Source organism: Pleuronectes platessa, chromosome 4, assembly GCF_947347685.1.
Source record: "Pleuronectes platessa chromosome 4, fPlePla1.1, whole genome shotgun sequence".
Lineage (NCBI taxonomy): Eukaryota > Metazoa > Chordata > Actinopteri > Pleuronectiformes > Pleuronectidae > Pleuronectes > Pleuronectes platessa.
In genome coordinates, this window is record NC_070629.1 from 27,416,506 (window position 1) to 27,435,208 (window position 18,703).

An 18,703-nucleotide genomic window follows, 5' to 3' on the forward strand; every position below is an offset into this window, starting at 1 on the left:
CTAAGCTTGGGCTTTGGGGAAGATGTGATATTATAGCCTAAACTGTTTAGGGCCTGTCAGGTCATATCTACAAAATAAGTGAATTGTCTAAAAACCTGCTGCATTATGGCAACAATTACACACAGTGATCATCAAACAATCACAAATCCTCGAATGACTTTGACGTCACTGCAAGAAGGAAAGGGACACAGGCTAAAAATAGCCCAAGTTCAAATTCAAGATGTAAAAAATTATTCATAGTATTCATCAACACATGCTGTGGAGACGTGAAATACAAACTTTGCATCCAGGAAAAACCACAACGGGTCTAAAAGGGTCTGAGTGCCAGAGTCGCTGCACATGATCTGGCAGATGGGCCGGGCTGGGGGCCTGCTAGAGGGCAGGACAGGGTCACAGCGGCCATCCTCGCCCATTATGTAAGATTTATTTCGGGGACGTACAGTTCAAACCAGTGTGGGTTTGAGAAGCTGCTGTCAGACGGTCAACCACTCGCTGGCTCTTGAGCACGATGTGGAATCACAACCGGCTGCTCGTAACTCGTCCCTCAGACAAGTCCACCTGATTTGATAGCTGCAGTATTTCCAGCATTGGTGTTAAATTTATTTGCTCCCGGAATCGGGCCAACGGCTGCGTGGGATTTGTTGCGATGCACATACAGGTGTTGCCAGCTTGTTTCTTAGCCTCGAGGCCCTAACAAGCGTTTCCTCACTGGCACGGCTCTGGGCTCATTGAAGCTGAACCTTCACGTCTCCGCCCCCCCCCCCCCCCCCCCCCCCCCCCATATATTGCAAATCTATCGCTGCACGTCTTTCTCTTTCTGCCTTCCAAAAAACCTGCGCTAATGAGATACATCCCTGGCATAATAAGCCACGTGGGTGTCTTTAAATGCATAAAGAGAAGCCCACAGTCCTGTGAGGCTATGTGGCCCAGTTACCCCCGCTGCTCCAAATGGGCTAATTTCAAAGACGAATACAGAGCGTGTTTCTCTGGACCTACATCGTGTTTGTGAGGTGAACAATGAAGCGATCTAATTAGCCTCCTTAATCCAACCAGAGTCCTGCAAAAGGGCAGAACTAGCCTGTGATGATTGAAGCAGGATTGTATTCACATGCACGGTGTAATGATCAGAATTTGCCTGGTGTCTCTGTAACATAACTCAACTCGCCTGCAGCCATAAATGACTTAGTGGTTACACACATTTCCCAAAACACCTCATTAAAGTTCAGAAGAAGAACTTGTTTGCACTTGTTGCTCTGCTGCACGTGTGTATTGAGAGAGCAACAGCCACAGCTGGATGGCGCAGGTTATAGTCATAGACAGTGCAGTAGTGATCACTGTGCATAGCTTCAATATCGAGGCTCCACCCAAACACACACTCGTCCAATCACAAGTCAGTCTCAGCTGTTGATCCGGATGTTTCCAGCTGTTTTTATAGCATCAAATATCTAATTAAAACCAATCTTACAGCAACAATTTAACATTTGGACATCAGTGTGAAAGAAACTACTAACAATATTATTCAATAGTTTAGTTCAGTTCCCATCTGCTAACATGGAGGAGGCAAGGTTTATAACCTACACTGGAGACAGCCACCAGGGGCAAGGGGGGAGGGGGGGGGGGAGGGGGGGTTCCATATGATTTGGTTTCACTTTTGGGGAGGTGTCAAGTCGTCCATCTTTATAAAGGGTCTGTTGGATTTACTCGGAAAGTTGATTAAAGTCTGGCAAGGATTAACTTGCGACCATTTTGTCCTAGTGGCCAAGTAAATAAATAAAAAATCCTAATAGCAAAAGCAATGTGACACTCAACAGTTAACATTTTAAATGTATAGTGATTATAGTGTTTATTTGAGATGAAGCGATCCTGTCGCCCCACACCAGTGAGTACGTTGTGAACTAAATGTACTACATGTAGGCCTAAGTGTACAAATCCAATTTAATGCAAAGCCAATGTCACGTTTTCTGGACAGTGACCCCTGTGGCCACAAGAGGTAATAACAGGAGAGCACATTTCACCAAATTTCAATATGTCCAAAAGGTTCTTCAGTCATGTGACCACAGGTAATGTCAGCGTTCATATTTGAAGTCTAATCACCGACATTGTTGTTTCTTGATTGTTTCATTTATAACCAGCTCACACACAACAATCAAAAAAATGAATGAAAGTAATAAAATAGAAGATGGTGACTGGAAATAAAACATCATGAAGAGATCGAAGGGTTTCAACTGAAAGGTCACATGCGAACATCGAGACAAACAAACAAATATATATATATATTTTCTTTTTAGGCAATCCTCATCTTTCTGTTTAAATGTGCTTTATATTCCTTCTTTGTTTCCTTCATGTTTTAAACTGAATCTGCTTTTAGAAAATTCTCGAGTGTTTTGTTGTTTCACCCCCCCCCCACTGAAACTATAAATACTTAAATGACCTCCGCACAGTTTAAGAACATGAGCATGTGTCTGTGATGCTGTCATTTCCTTTGGGATCAGTTTGGGAGTTATGCTTCCAGTGCTCATTGACAACATAATTGAACCTGGACCTAAGTTGTTTGTACCCATTTTAATCATCCCTTATTGTTTTCATTTTTATTCTCTACATTAGCATTTCCTGTAACAAGAAACGTGCCGAACCGTAAGAAGTTTTAACAAGAAACTCGACAGAAACCAAACATTCATGCTCTGATGGGCTCCAGCCTCCATGAGATTGGGTCATGTGGATTTGTTACACTCCAGTGGCTGAGGCTGGACTTCAGAGGTGGAGGTGGAGGAGGAGGAAGAGGAGGAGGAGGAAGAGGACTGTGCAGGTAGAGCTCTTATCAATCTGTCTATTTATTTATGGTTTTATATTTTTCTGCTCCGTGCCCTCACTAACTCTTCGTCTTCCAGCGGTGAGTCAGGCCTAACATCGTGTGCCACACACACACACACAGTCACCGTGCTCGCTCCTTCACTGAGGACTAAACTAATACTATCACATCAGATCTCTGGGTTTTATCTGTTTGAACAGATTTCTCTGAAAGTAATTCCTCCCTGTTGCCTCTGATCTAATTAAGCCCATTACTCTTTCTATATTACTTGTGTATTTCACGTCATTTATTAAAAACTTTAATTATGAGCCTGTATTAGACCCGAAGGGGGGAGTGTTGTGACGGGGCACATTTTTCATCTTTAACAAAGGCTCAGATGTTTATACTGTAAATTAATTAAAGGGATTTACTGTAAGGAGGTTGAAGCTGAGGCTGAATTGGTGAACCACTGCTCCACTCAGTCCATGAATGGGATGGAAACAGGTTCCCTCATAGGAAGCATAAACCATTAAACCTCCTTTATAGACATCTGGACCTCAACACAACAGTTTGACTAGTAGTACTTGATGTGGTGAGTCTCATCATCTTCATTCTGAAGCCTATTTTCACAAAGCTTTATTGAAAGGACATTTAAACCCATTTTCACCTTAAACGTTTGATGACAATCCAGTTTATATATTAATAAATAAAGACAGAAACTATTTTATCTTTTTAGGTCACTGTTTCAGCTGCAGATTGCCTGCTTGTATATTTTCTTGCTGCAGAAGCAATACTGTTAATGTTATATAGATGTATAGATGTATTTAATCCAAAACATTTGTGATTTAAATTATCTTAACCGAGTTTTGGGTAAATTAAAGTCATGAAGACAAGAACTGTCCAAAATCTACATTATAATAAACGTGTGAAACACTCTGGAATCTTTAACTCAAATCAAAACAGAATATAAATATTTTATACTGTCAAAATATATTTTTGTCAGAGTGTTACAGCCCCTTTTAGTATTTAGAATTAAAATCCGGAAATCTTAAGTACTTGACAAGTAACTATAAATGATTAAAATACTATTAAGGTGGAAGGCGCTGACTCACCGCCACAGGAAGTTGTGTTAAAAAGTCCAACCAAAGTAAAATATGGAGAAGGGGTTGACTAAGATAAAAGATGACATAAAGGAAACAGAAAACGTCCAAAATGAAAACATCTTTTTATTGTCATACACTTTGTAAATGATGAGTGCAAATAAAAGAGCTTGTAATTAAAATCTACTCATCACGAAGCCATGGACCATAAGGCATCATTAAATACAAGCGTCTTGTGGCTATCAATCTACAAATACAAGGACGAAAAAATCAAGGGGGAAAGAAACGACACAGCATCGACGACAATGCAATATAGAAGAAAAATGGAGAGAAATAAATTCAAATGAACCGAAAAAACTGAAAAGAACAACCAAAAAACACAACACAATTTGTACATTCAAAAGAAAGAAGTCAAAAGATTTCACAAGGAATATTGGTTTTTACGGCAATTGACGATAAAACATACTCTACAATCTGTTATATACACTTGGCACTAATGTTTGGATCTTTGATTGTTGTCCAGTCAGGGTGTAATCTCGAGCATGTGCACAGGTCTTCTTTATTTATTTTTTATTTAAATGCGAACGTCTAATCATTTATATAATCTATAAATATACTGAAACAATCCCAAAGAAAGAAGTTTGAAACGTTTTGCAAAGCCTGACGTAAAACCTCTGTAGGTATTGAGATCAAACTGCTCAATGGACAACAGTTCATCAGAAAAATGCTCACATATATATATATAAATACATATATATATATATAGTGTCAAAGGAGTATTTCTTTTTCATAACAATAATCAATCTTTGATAGTCCATCTCATGCACTTGAAAGTTGTAAACAGTACAAATATAAATGATCCACTTACAATATTTGAATCCCAGCAATTCCAAAATAGACAGACAGACTCCCAAAAAACAGCAGCAGATTGTTTGTATGCATTTTCCAACACTGGCAGATGTGTAAATAATGACGTGGGAATGGCTATTTAACATGACTGGATTGATTGGACGTTGCTCGGGAGAATCAGAAGCAGTTTACAGCTCAAGTGACGCCACGACTTTGAATTCACGATGATACGACTCCGATTTGTTATATCTCTAAAATGTACATTTAAAATATATTATGATGTACAGCGTGAAGTAGAAAAATGGCCTGGGGTGGTCGTCCTGATATGTCTTTTTCTGATATGTTAAAGGGACAGTTCGGCCAGATTTAAGTTACGTACTTGTTTCTTTTTTTACTTAATAATCCAAGAAGTCATTTCAATCTTTAGGGTTTGCACAAAATAAAGTCTTACGGAAACCTTTTTTTTAGCAGTGTTGCAGTCAAGAGTAGCCTCATCAATGGCAACTGTTTATAAAGATGGATGACGTGAAAAGTCCCCCCCCCCCCCCCCCCGAAAAAAATGCTAATGCTCTTTCTTGCCCCCTGGTGGTTGGTTTAAGTATAGTTCATTAATCCTGCATTCTCCAGGTTAGTTGAAGGGACAGGTGCCAAATATAGTCAAAATACACAATAAATGTTTTTTTTCCCTCAAAAGTTTGGTTCCAATAAGTTTTTGATGCTATATAATTAGGGGGAAACATCATGATTGACAGCTTAGACTATTACGGGGAATTCGTAACTCGTAAACCTTTAAATTACGTTGAAAAGTGAAAGATATCCTGCAACCATGCTCAAGATTTATTATCTCCCTTTGCATGCAATGAGAGGAAAGTGAAAATTATGTTCCATCTTTTTATGAGAAGGAAAATCTTTGAGCCATATTTAGTGGTAGAATTTAATAAACATTGAAATGACTCAGAATGGTTGATACGATCAAAGAAATTAAGAATCGCATTAAGTTACCTGTGAAATTTCAATCGGACTTTTTCACTTGTATGGATCCGTATTTGCCTTGAAGTAAGAACAACTATCTTAAGAAATTAAAAACAAATGGCATTGCCTTGATTAAAAGTTGAATTTATTAGCCATTAGATGAAATCTGGCTCGATCGCCTAAAGAGATTTTACTGCTTCAGTCTCATTTAGCCTACAATGACTGTAGCTAGCGGTGGCTAATGTTAGCTTCTGCTAGCAAGTTTTGTATTAACACTGCGAGTGATAATTAAAGTGTGTTTTAATTTAAAGTGACTACAACACTGCTTTTAGGAAACACCAGAAACATTTGAACTTGTCAAAAACAAACCCAAAAGTTTACTTTGACTTCTCAGAGTTCTCGTTTTCCCTCTTAAAGGTCATGTGCTCTCCCTCGACGCGTCTTAACAGTCACATCTTCAATGAAGTAGGATTTAAAAAAAACCTGCACAGATCTAAATCATCTCACTCCTCAGATCCAGGATCTTTAATCCATTTGAAACTATTAAAACTAATATTTTTCATATACTACGCAGAAAACGATTCACTAGTCATTTTCAGTACGGATTAGAGTCTACACAGTTCATATGGATTTTACTGCACTGATTTCCATCAGCATCTATTAGATTCGGTTTCCATCAATAGCTATTTAAAGCAAATCATATACATGTATTTCTGGGGAGGGGGGAGGGGCTCAGTGACAGCAATTCATGGAGGGTAATTAGTTCTGCAAGTTGACGAGGGATACATTTCAAGTGTCAGCGATTTGACAGAACAGCGTCGAGTGAGGGAAGTCCTGGTCTGACCCGCGGTTGCTCTTACAACAACCCCCCCCCCCAAGGCTTGGTATTGTTCAAAACTTCTCGCTTATGTTCACAGGCAATTTTCAAAGCTGATCAGAGAACAGTCTCCCATCAAAGAATCGTGCCGACACGTCCCTGCAGCAACAGGGACGCTGGCTTGTTCACATTCAAATGGTTCGGTGTAAGCAAGAGGACATCGTAAGGAAGTCAAATAAATCTTCTGAGACAAACCTGGGGACAGACATCCACACATGAGGCCATGAGGTAACAGGGACAGAATGGTCTACACAGTTGACACACATAAGAAATGGCAGAACAATGCAATGGAAATATACAATGTGTTACATTCATTCAAAAACAAAAGAAAGACATGGGGGGGGTCGTAAATCTACATATGTTCTCAAACGTGTTTGAATTAAGTCTGAGATGGAGTGAACAGGTGAAGGTTACAAGCGAGATACATCCAGGAAATAAAACAAATATAATGAAGGGATCAAGTCACTGGTAAAAGACAGAGAGGATAAAGGAAAGATCTCCAGTCTGGTTCAAATCAAACCAAAGAAAGTGTGAGTCCCGACTGCTTCGAGTAAACCAGTCGACTTATCTGTACACACACATGCCAACATTCCATGAAATACACACAGCTCGGGCAGTTTTCATCACTGGGCTGGCTTTTGGATTCAGTGCTTCTTTAAGGAGGTGGGCTATTTATGTAGAGTTATGGCGGCTGACTTTTAAAAGTTGCTGATTGTTTGCTTTGTTTTTTTTCATTGTGTCCCTATAACTCATTTGACATACTCAGCTGACTTCCAGAAGTGCCCTGGGTGGGAAAGGCGGCGGTTCCGTTTTGGCAACTTTTCCAGTAAATCTACCAGTTTGGAGAAGCTGGGCCGCTCGTCCTGCTTGAACGCCCAGCAGAGGAGCAGAATGTCCTGGAGAGACAGAGAGATATGAGGAAACTGAGTAATCAAACATCATATTTCATCAATTCTGTATTCTGCAGCCACACAATTAACATAAGCGGTAAAATTCACTTAAACCAGTATCACAGGTTTTGTTATTTTCACTGCAGCCGCATTGATTAACAAACAAAACTAGAAGTTATTAGTTAAAATTGTGTTTTTGACATTACATTGTTTTCTGAATGAGGCGCACACGTTTAGTTTACACTGCTTATATATTTTTGTTGTATTATTTCAATTTTCTTTGTCTTTGAGTCGCCATGGGCCGGCTGCATCAGTCTGTCTTCCTGGTTTGGCTTAAAGAGGGCGGACCCTGATTAAATAAGGAGGGTCCAGGAAATGGACAAGACCATGTGCTGCATCAGCATGGATGGGATGTTTCTATTTTAACAAGTTTTACATGTCGTCTATTTAGTTTTTCCCCTATTATTTCCAAATGGTCCGATCAGGCGGCTTTCCCCTTTGTGTCATTTGTGTTAATATGTTTATTTTATTTATTTTTGAGTAGACTGCTGTTTGTTGACCTCTTTTAATTCAGTCATCCACATTATTTTTCAACTATTTATTTTATTTATCTACTTTAGTAAGATTTTTTTTTTTTTTTCAATTTGTATTTTGATATTTTGGGGTGAAATAAATCTATGCTAAATTGTCATTGGACCACTTGGTACCAGGCATATATGTTTATATATTTATATATATATATATAATAAAGGAAATTAATATTTACTGAATAAATAGCATTTCATGGATTTATTTCCTGAAAGAGGGCATTTTCTAAATAGATGAACTTAAAGATCTTGGGTTATAAAGTGATGTGAGGTAAGATAAGAAGTAAACACCTGTGGTCAGTTATTGTAGTTTTACTTGGTCACCGACACAGTCAGTACTCACAGCAGCAGTTGACCCACACGCAGCCCACAGAGGGAATAAGGCACTTGAAGTAGAAAAACTTGTTTTTATACCAAAAGCACTGAAACCTGTGGCTAAACTAAAAGGTTGGAGATGAGTCTGCTGAGCATTGGGCTCCACTGCCTGTAGTGAGTAATGACAGAATCAGCACGAGGTCGGTGGAGAAAGGTTTCCTCACAGTGGCTCGAGTCCGGCAGAGTTTAACAGCCACTTAGAGACTGAGCACAGGGAGTTATCAGGGAAAGCTCCTGATCAGCTCGGATGGAGCTGCTGGGCGAGTTTCAAGGAGAAAGAGAAGAGAGGAGAGGGGCGGAGGAGTTTCATCAAGGTGAAGTGAAGACAACCGAGGACTCAGACCTCATACATATAAGACAGGAGAGGCCAGAACCACCAAGGGAGAGGACTTTAAAAACCCAGAGATCCAAATTACCTCAGTCCTTCAGCTTTTTAATCAATTGCACACTATTAAAAAAAAGAGTTTCAGACCCTGCACAGAAAACTAATGACGTGCTCAGTACTTTGTCCCTGATTAGAATCTACACTGCTCATCGATTCAATCACTGCACGGACTCAACTGTTGCCAGCTTTAGATTTTTTTATCAGCATCCATTATATTCTGCATCTATCAATAGCTCTTTAAAGAAAATTCTATACACTAAAGGTGAACTGAAGACAACCTTGGACTCATACCTCATACATATGACAGGATAATACCACCAAGGAAGAAGACCTTGAAAAACCCTGGTTTCCGAAAATAACTCAGATCTGAGCATTATAAGCACGTACATATACAATATAGACAAAGCAAAGCAATATATGTGTTGTTGCACATTGTAAACACCAGGGAAATTGCGATTAATGCTCATAATGGAATTATAAGCCTTCCTCTATATTCCTGCTCTATCCCCAGATTGCCTGTATATTGCCTGATTTATGTTATCAGAGTTTATTGAAAATGTTGGCGCGAAATTGGTGTAAATGGTGAAAAACGTGTGAATTGTAACTTACTGATATTTCCTTCCCCATGCCGGTTTGGGCGAGGTTGGGCTTCATGCCGCTGCCGATCTGCCATACGATCACCTCCGCTGGCTGACTCTTGTAAGGCCACTCACGTGCGTGTAACTCGTACCAGATGGTGCTGGGAGGAAAGAGGAAGAGAGCAAGTGTGAGAGAGAAACACCACTGTCTTTAAATCGCACTTGGTGGAGGGGTTCACATCCCGGCCAGTGCCAACGCTAACAGGGCCCGAATCTCAGTCACAACAAATGTAAAAAAAAAGATCAAACTAAATGGTTTTGTTTCACTTCTCAGTTGAAGGCGAATCTTCTGCATGAGTGGATCTGTGCAGAAACTTCCTTTTCCCGAGGAGGAACGTTGCCTTGAGCACCAAGTTTTTTAATAAATGTCATCCAGACATTAAAGAAACAACACATTCTTAATTACTGCTCATGCAAAATTAGCATACCCACACACTCCCCGTGCAGATAAGTGGTTGTTTTCATTCTCCTCCAGCACGTCAGGTTTGAGTGGTGTAAAAATAGCTCTTTGCCAGTGGAAGGGGAAAAAAACATGACGGCTGATTGTTGATGAATATGTAAAACGGCCTCGGGGGTCACCTCTAGGTAACGGAAGTTCTAACAGAGCAGCTGGACATTGCTCGCAGGCGCCGCACTCTTCCCTTTGAAAGGATATAGTGACGAAACCTCCATATGGGGGACCATCTGAAAATGCAATTGTGTTAGGAGGCAACAGAGCAGGGTCCACGCCCACAAAGGAATCAGGGATGGCAGCGGAGGAGGGACTGGAGCCACTGGGATTTTTAAAGGAATCAGTAATGGCAGCGGAGAAAGGACTGGAGCCACTGGGATTTTTAAAGGAATCAGTAATGGCAGCGGAGGAAGGACTGGAGCCACTGGGATTTTAATCAACTTGGGACAAATATACACATTTTAAATCAGGAAAGGGGGAGGCCACCTCGGATTGGGAGGAATCTATATTCAATAACTAACTGAGCTGGGAAAACGATTTGGGTCAAAAGGTGTAAAATCTTGTGTATTTTTGACAAAAGAAAGACAAAATCACGATTATTTCAAACTTAACGATAAGACCAGAGCTTCCAGTGCAGCTGAGAATCCCCTTGAGCTCGGAGCCCAGATGTAAAACCTTCTATTGGAATGGTTTCCATTGGAGGAAACCACTTCATTTATAAACCCGTCTCCTCTTCGATTCACTCCCACTGTGTGATCAGATCGTTGACGTTTTCCCCTCTTCCTGTAATTTTTTTAATCAGTTTAATATTCCACATATTGGTTTGTGTTGTTCGATCACAGACCTCCTGTCGCAGCCCCGTGGGAGGAACTTATCAATGAGGTCTTTATCTACCTCAGTGTGTGTCTCCAGTGTGTGGTGCAGCTGTCAATACTTATTTGTGCCTCCATCACAATCAAGGCTCGATTCATAAAGGACGTGTGCTAAGTCAGGGGGGCTTGATAATGTGGGATTTTACCTGGAATCACTGGCAATCACTCACCCAAAAGCAAAGACATCTGACTGTTTGGAGAAGGGAAGCTTGTCTTCTTCTGTGTCCGGAGAAAGCTGCTGCATGATTTCCGGGGCCAGGTGACACAGCCAGCCGTTGGGGATCCTCAGCTTGTCTTCTCTCCGGCTGCAGAGCAAAGAAAGAAGGTGGAGACAGAAACGTGTAAGGGTTCATTGATCGACTCCATCATGCAGCCGAGACATTGAAAGACAAATGCTGCAGGGTCCTGAGAAGATAAGTCGAGGGTGTTTTTAAAATATTGTTTCAGAAAAGTGTAAACACTTGGTTATTGTTGCTTTTATCTCCAACATCTTCAAATTCAAATTTGCCCCATAACCCTAAACCCTCCCCTAGCCTGTTTTATACACCAGGTATAAACTGGGGTAGCCCAGAATGCACCAGGGTTATAAAGCTATTTCATACCCTCCTAGGCCACATGCTCCAGATGTAGATACAAAGTGATTTTACATGTATAAAACACATGCTAACCTGGACTATATGTCATCTGGGTTTCATTAAATCAAAATTGAACTAAATGAAAGCCACAACATCAACAACACACTCATTGATTCCACCACTAAAGCACATTTAGTTGAGCTGTACACAAAATGACTGGAAACAGCTCTGTGCTGATGTAAACACATCCAGCTCCTGGAAGCTCTTACACACACAACAACACATTTTATTATCAGGTGCAGAAATAGAGACGTGAACGTGACCAGTTGGTTTAACTGGGAATTATACGTTTGTGTTTATTTTGTGGGAAACAGCTGCTGGGTCTTGTTGTTGCACGGATGCTGCAACCAGCTCAACCTGATTACGGAGCCTTAGTGATGTGGTAAAGCTGATGTTTGACCTATTGACACGGCCAGGCTAGCCGTTTCCCCCTGTTTACAGTGTTTATGCTAAGCTAAGCTAGTTAACTCCTGGCTCTTAGCTTTATAGTTACTTATCGCTCTTATTAGCTATGTCTCGGCAAAAGAGCAACTCAGACTATTTCTCATAGAATAAAACAACTGTTGACAATCTATATTTTTAAAGCACTATTCAAATATCTGAAAGAACCATTAAATAAATTGTGTATTATTTTTGTGGTAATGTTTTTCTCTTTAACTGGAGCTGGAGCATATGGCAAAAAATTGTTTACGTAAATATGTTTTGTATTTACCTCCTCACTGTAAACACATTATATCCATATATAGATTACACTTCTGTTATATTGATTAAATTTGTTTCATTGCTCAGTTTTCATTTAATCTTAATTCAAATCTTCTCAGTGAGATTTTTAATCTCCTTGTCAAGAGACATTCACCATCAGCAAATAAATAAAAGCATCACAACTTGTACTTAATTAAAAACAACTACAAGAATCATGAGAAACACCACATAACAAACATTTAAAAATCACCAGGGGGAATTTAAGACCATTTAAAAGGTGCAGAATGACTGATTAATAATAGAATGATTTGTAAACTATATGAATAACTAAGTTAAATAATGTGCATGAGGGTAAACATCAGTGTGAATATAAGCCTGCTGCTCTGGAGGACTGGCTGCAGATGTTGTGGGTGTCTTCAGCCGGCTCACTGTGCAGCCCTCTGGTCTGTGACTGAAAATCTGTCTCCACCTGTGGACGCTTGATTAAAAGTCTCTGTGAGGTCGAGGTTGAGCGGATACAACCTGTGATCACTGGTGGACTCAGCCACGACACGGAGCATCACACAAAATACACTTTATTTCTCGCTGGAGTGAGAGCCACTTCGTAGTGTTGTGATGGTTACCACCGATTCACTGTATTCTTTGTGTGATATTTCTATTTATGCACTGTGCTGTCAGCTTCATTCAGCCACCACTGAATTTCACTGCCTGTCGCTGACCTGGTTCATGCTCTCGAGTGGAGAAGTGCTCATTTCTTCCATGGTTACAGTAAAAGATTAGGCATTAATATTTCAAACAAATCTTTCTTTTTATTCTAATTCTTATTTTTACCACAAATCCGAGCACTTCAGCTCTATACCTCCTCGCCCATAATCCACATTGAGTCTGTTCAAACAGATGATGTCACTTCCTGCTGATGCTCTGATTGTGTCCATGAGCAAACAGTGCACTTAAGGTCCAGTTACAAAAGCTGGTGAAGGTTAATAAGCAGAGATTAAAACCGTGAGGCTCAACATTGTATTCTAGTCCATAAGGCTACAAAGCAGATATCCAGTGAATATAACTTTTTCTTAAATTAACCTTTGTTCTGTTTGTTTATTATAATCACGGACATGAAATGGGGCGGCATGGTGGTGCAAAGCTGTCAACCCACAGCATGCAGGTTCTGGGTTTGAATCCCAGTTAGGTCTGGGGGTTAGTGTGAGGAGCTCTACGTGGATTTTCTTAGTCTAAAGACTTGGAGATTTAACATTAGGTTCATTGGAGACCTCTCGCCCAACGTCAGCTGGGATTGGCTCTAGTCCATCCCATACTACCCTCACACAATAAACGGTATAGATAATTGATGGATGGACAGACTAAGAAGAATATACTGGTGTGACTGGTGTCTAAGGGTTTGATATATTTCTTTTTCACATTAGAACTGGTCCTATTGGCGGTAGAGTTTGAATTTCAGATGGTTTTTCTGGTGTCTTACCTTGAATGTCACGGACACAAGGTTGGTAAACAATGACTGAACGATTCTGAAGAGCTGCTTTAATGGAAATGGATGGAATTCGTGGCTGACATGACAAAAGTCTCAAAGGTTACCGATGGAGGCCTCCAGTGCTTCAGGATTTCACCAGTTTTGTCAGCTCTGTTATAACAACGTCAGTCTGACTCACCAACTCCAGCAGAAAGTGCTGGTGTCTCCCGTGTTTACTGAACATAATTACCTGCCAGCCTGCAGAACCCCAGATATGGTGAAGAGTCCGAAGTCGGTGATGACAACTTTGCCGTTGTCGTAGAACACATTCTTGGACTTCATGTCTTTGTGTAAGATCCCCTTAGCGTGGAGGTAGCCCATCCCCTGAACACAAAGACAGATGTGAGTTCTCTGCACCACGACGGGCGCCGCTGCTGACGTCCTCCGCAGAATCAGCGCTGAGTCGTTTTACCTTCACCATCTCTTGTGCGATCTGTCGGGTCTTGTTAACATCCAGCACGACCTTGGCATCGCGCACCACCGAGTAAAGAGTCCGGCCTTTACACAAGCTGAGAGAGGGAAGGGAGGAAACACAGGATCAAATATTAAACCACTGTTCTGACCTCAAAACACAAATGTCAATCATAAAAACCAGCTGATGAAAAACATGGAGATCAATCATCATTACTTCCTCTTGGTCTAATCTCTTAATGTGTGTAATGGTTTTCACATTTCCCACAGATGTCAAAGTAACAGGTGGTGACGGTAAAAGCTTGAAAAATTCAATATTATGCTGCGACAAATTGAGCTTAGATTTGTTGCTTAAAGCTTTCATTTTGTTTTCAAACACTGTTTTTAATTATCAGGGGACACAAGAGAGCTTTCATCTTGTCAGGTTCAACTCAGCCTTTTTCTGACAAATTATTTAGAGGCTGATCTGAACCGATTATCTGACCAAATTATCCTGTAGTGTGACGGGTTCACAGACATTATCTTAATAAATAAATCTGAGCCTCCCTGATTTCAGAACGTGAATATGATTTGAGGCACGTGAAGTAAGAGGGGATAGCGAATCGGCAAGTGAGCAGAAATCCACGATAGCCGATTGAGAGATGGCTGGCTGACTGGGAGGCAAACAGAGATAAGGGCTTGTTTAATGTGTCCCGGTGTTTCCTCCATGTTTGCTTTTACTCCGATGTGCCATTTAATAATGCAAGTTGATTCCCAAGGCTCTGGAATCCCCACTCGGAAACAATTTTTGTGTGTAGTCCTGCGTCTTGATGCTCAAATCGAGATGTGATTAGAAGATAACACCGGTCCCCTCTCTGTGCCAGGGGAAAAATGTCAAACTGCGGTTCATGAAGATGGTGTCACATTTCTGGAGGGGTGCCATCACCACAGTGTATTAATAGACCGCTCCACAGCTCCCCCCCCCCTGCCTCCCCCTTGCCTCACAGCTGACACCCCCCAACCCTGGCTGTGCCACGCAGGTGACCAACAAAGGACCTGCAGCCGACACTTCATGCATATTCATCAACCAACAACCGCCTGACAGCCAGCGCATTTTCAGCAGCTCTCTCACTTCTGGGTCTTCTCGACAGAAAGGAAATGCAGCCGGTGCTTCGGTGTCACTTCACTTGAAAGGTAACAAACTTCTGATGACAACAGTTGGGACTGAAGAGAGAGTGGCAGCATTTCATGGGCCTCAACGTGACAATGAAGCCTCCTTGAAGTGCTGGAAGTCACATCCAGGCTTTAAAACGTGTTTATTAACGGCAAATTAAATCCACAGCAACTTCAACGACTGAGTATTGGGGCCATGTTTTGAGAGTGAACTCATATTATTTTACAAGAATCAAGAATACAAAGGAAAACCCCTGTCTCTCCTTCTGGATCCACAATCTTTCACCGAGCTTGTATTTGAACTGTCATCCAACATTTCCTCCACAAAAGAAGCAATTTCCCCCATGACTATGTGGTTCTTTCTTCAGAGTAGACTCAGTTTCAATTCAATTCAATTCCATTTTTATAGCACATAATCAGAACATGCATTATCTCAAGGCACTTTTACATGCAAAGGTCAAGACCCTAGAATTATAGAGAAACCCAACAGTTCCCACAATGAGCAGCACTTTGGCGACTGTGGAGAGAAAATGACTCGCTCATTAACTCGATATGTTTACCTCACAATCTTTTCAAAGTCCCGATTATTGTGATAATGTGGAGCTGTAATAAAATACAACTTCAGATTCTGCATAGTCCTTATTTTAATGCAGCCTGATCATCTGATATTCCACCTGTAAAATGACACAAAGCCTCAATTGATCTATTCCGGTACTTAACTCTGGAGAAATTGTTTTTCTTCTCCATGGCCCAAACACTCCATCAGAGAACTTCAGCATATTTAACAAACACCTCCATTAGTTTTGATTGGTACATGTTTTACTTCCAGTGTCCCCCCCCCTCTTGTGTTAATGTATCGTACATGAAGCGGAGTTCTGGTCGGCAACAAAACCATCTGTTGCACTGACATTTGACTTATTGGCATTAATCAGCTGCGAGGATTTCTGAGGAGCAGCGAGCTCCCCTGCACTCGAGATATCAACTGCAATCAAGCAGTGCAACAAATCAGTCAATCACTCACAGTCAGTTATTCAAAACCTATTTACCACCACTGTGAAGGCCATTGGAACCGAGAACATTTCCCCCTTTGTTTCCTGAAGCACTTTTAAAGCAGTGAATTCTGCACAGAACATCATCCTTTCTTTCTTTCTTTCTTTCTTTTCTTTCTTTCTTTATCGAGAATGAAAATTAATTTCTCTCTCAGTGAAACAAAAGAGAGGAAACAAAAGGGGAAAATTATTATTTTACTCCGTTCTTTGTTCGCAGCCGGTGCAGACGACACAGGGAGGGTGGCAAGTATCCAAACAATTCTTCTTTTTGAACATTATTTGTTGCCGCAATTAATTAAACGAGAGATGGTCTTTAACGAGAACAAAGCCCCCGCTACCTTGTTATAACTATTCGCTGAGTGACAGGATTCAGTCCCTCCGACCCTCTGCACTCGTATTATCTGCCACCGTAGACTAGCTGTCGAGATGGATACTCCATCACTACGTGGTGTGGGCGGCTCCTCCGTTCAGCAGCAGCAGCAGCAGCAGCAGCAGGCTGTTCTAATGATAACCTCTGCATGCTTGGTTGTCAGCCGCTCCGAACTCATTGGGCAGATCTGTGGCTGATTGAAAATGACTCCCGTGGGACGAGGACTGGCTGCGGAGGCCGAGCAGCTGCCACAGAGAAACCACTCAGAGTTCAGCCGCTGACTAAACCACAGATTCAAGAAAGGCTCATTATGGTCAAACAATGAAGACGGGACAATGACACCATCTTTTCCTCCTCTAATTTGGAGGATGTTGCACCTTGTTAGGCCTCGTGAGACAAATTGTGATTTGGGAATATGGGCTTTACAAACACAATTTGATTGATTGATCGATTGATGATTGATTGAATATCAAATACCACATTTATTTTACACTTGTAAAACCAACCCTCAAAGGCTAAGTGGTATGGATGGATGGGGATGGGTGGGTGGAAGGAGAAGTGGATGGATTGATGGATGGATGGAGAAGTGGATGGATGGATGGATGGATGGGTGGGTGTAAGGAAGGAAGGATGGATGGGTGGATAGATGGACAGGTGTAAGGATGGGTGGATGGTTCGATGGGTGGAAGGATTGATGAGTGGATGAAAGGATGGGTGGAAGGATGGGTGGATGAGTGGAAGGATGGGCGAGTGGATGAAGGACTGGATGGATGGATGGATGGAGGAGTGGATGAATGGATGGAGGAGTGGAAGGATGGACACGTGGGTGGGTGGATGAGCGGAAGGATGGATGGATGGACAGGTGGAAGGAGGGTGGATGAGTGGATGGATGGACAGGTGGAAGGACGGGTGGTTGAGTGGAAGAATGGTTGAATGGATGGATAGATGGTTGGATGGATGAAAGACTGGATAGATGGATGGAGGAGTGGATGAATGGATGGTTCTGAACAAAAGCAGCGTCTCCATCTTTATCCCTACCTGGTGATGATGGCCAGATGTGGTGGACTCATGCACGCCCCCATGAACAGCACCACGTTCTCGTGGCGCGTGTTGCGGTACGCCATCACCTCGCGCTTGAAGGCCTTGAGCTGGTCCTCGTTGTCGCGCTCGATGTCGATCAGGCGGATGGCCACCTCGCCGTGCCAGCGACCGTGGAAAACCTTGCCGAAGCGCCCCTTGCCGATCATCTCCCCGATCTCCAGCTGCTCGAACGGGATGTCCCACTCCTGCAGGAAGATGCTGGTCTGGCTGGCCTTGCGCGGGAAGTTGCGAGCGGACAGAAGCGACAGGTTCATCTCCTCGAACTCGTCTCCGGAGTCCTCGTCGTTCCCTTCCTCATTCTGCGTCAAGACAAATTGTACTTATACGACACAAAGAGATGGTGTGAACAAAGCATTCCACTAGAGGCTCAGTTAGGCTTAATATAAGGTACAGAAACGGTTTGGAGCCTTCTGTACGTATTCTGCATTCATTTCGTCCTTATTTTTGCACGTCTTTTGAAGCTTGTGGTTCTGCATGAAACTAACGAAATGGAGCAGTACCACTGGAAAACGTTGGGGGGCAGTGTAGTCAATAGTTAGCAAGACAATTATAGGAAAGGAGGAAGATATTTTAACAATGATAGAACTTTCTGAGAAAAGACTTTTTGAATTGGTAAGAAACGTGTCTGTTGTCAGTTGCTGTGTTTTGTTAAACATCCACGTAAAGATGCACGGGAGTGAGTGGGCAGCGACGGTTACGTCCAACTAACATATATTTTTGTCTACACAAGGCTGTTTGAAAGAGTCTTAAGATAATAAATGCTTATATTCCTAAAAATTAAAAAAAGCCATTCAGCAGCTAGTGGATTAAAACCTCCTCCAAACTAGGCAGCATTCATAAAGGTAAGAAAAGCTCCCTGAGAACAACTGTAAAGCCGAGTGGTTTCAATCCACTGCTACTGTTTACAATACATTCACTATCTGTGTCTTTATTCCTGAACTTTACTTGACCTCCGAAGTTGCACGGAAGTTAAG

General features: G+C 41.7%; 1 protein-coding gene across 1 annotated transcript in view; it reads right to left on the bottom strand.

Annotated features, from left to right (window-relative positions):
• Positions 1–7,019: 7,019 nt before the first annotated feature.
• Positions 7,020–18,703, bottom strand: part of ksr2 (kinase suppressor of ras 2) — a 79,983-nt gene continuing 68,299 nt past the window's right edge. The window contains exons 15-20 of the mRNA XM_053421289.1: positions 17,667–18,028; positions 14,059–14,155; positions 13,837–13,970; positions 10,955–11,089; positions 9,433–9,562; positions 7,020–7,482 (exon numbers count right to left, since the gene is read on the bottom strand). Of these exons, the coding sequence (XP_053277264.1) occupies positions 7,336–7,482; positions 9,433–9,562; positions 10,955–11,089; positions 13,837–13,970; positions 14,059–14,155; positions 17,667–18,028 (1,005 nt within the window). The 3' untranslated portion in view covers positions 7,020–7,335. The remainder of the gene's footprint in view (positions 7,483–9,432; positions 9,563–10,954; positions 11,090–13,836; positions 13,971–14,058; positions 14,156–17,666; positions 18,029–18,703) is intronic.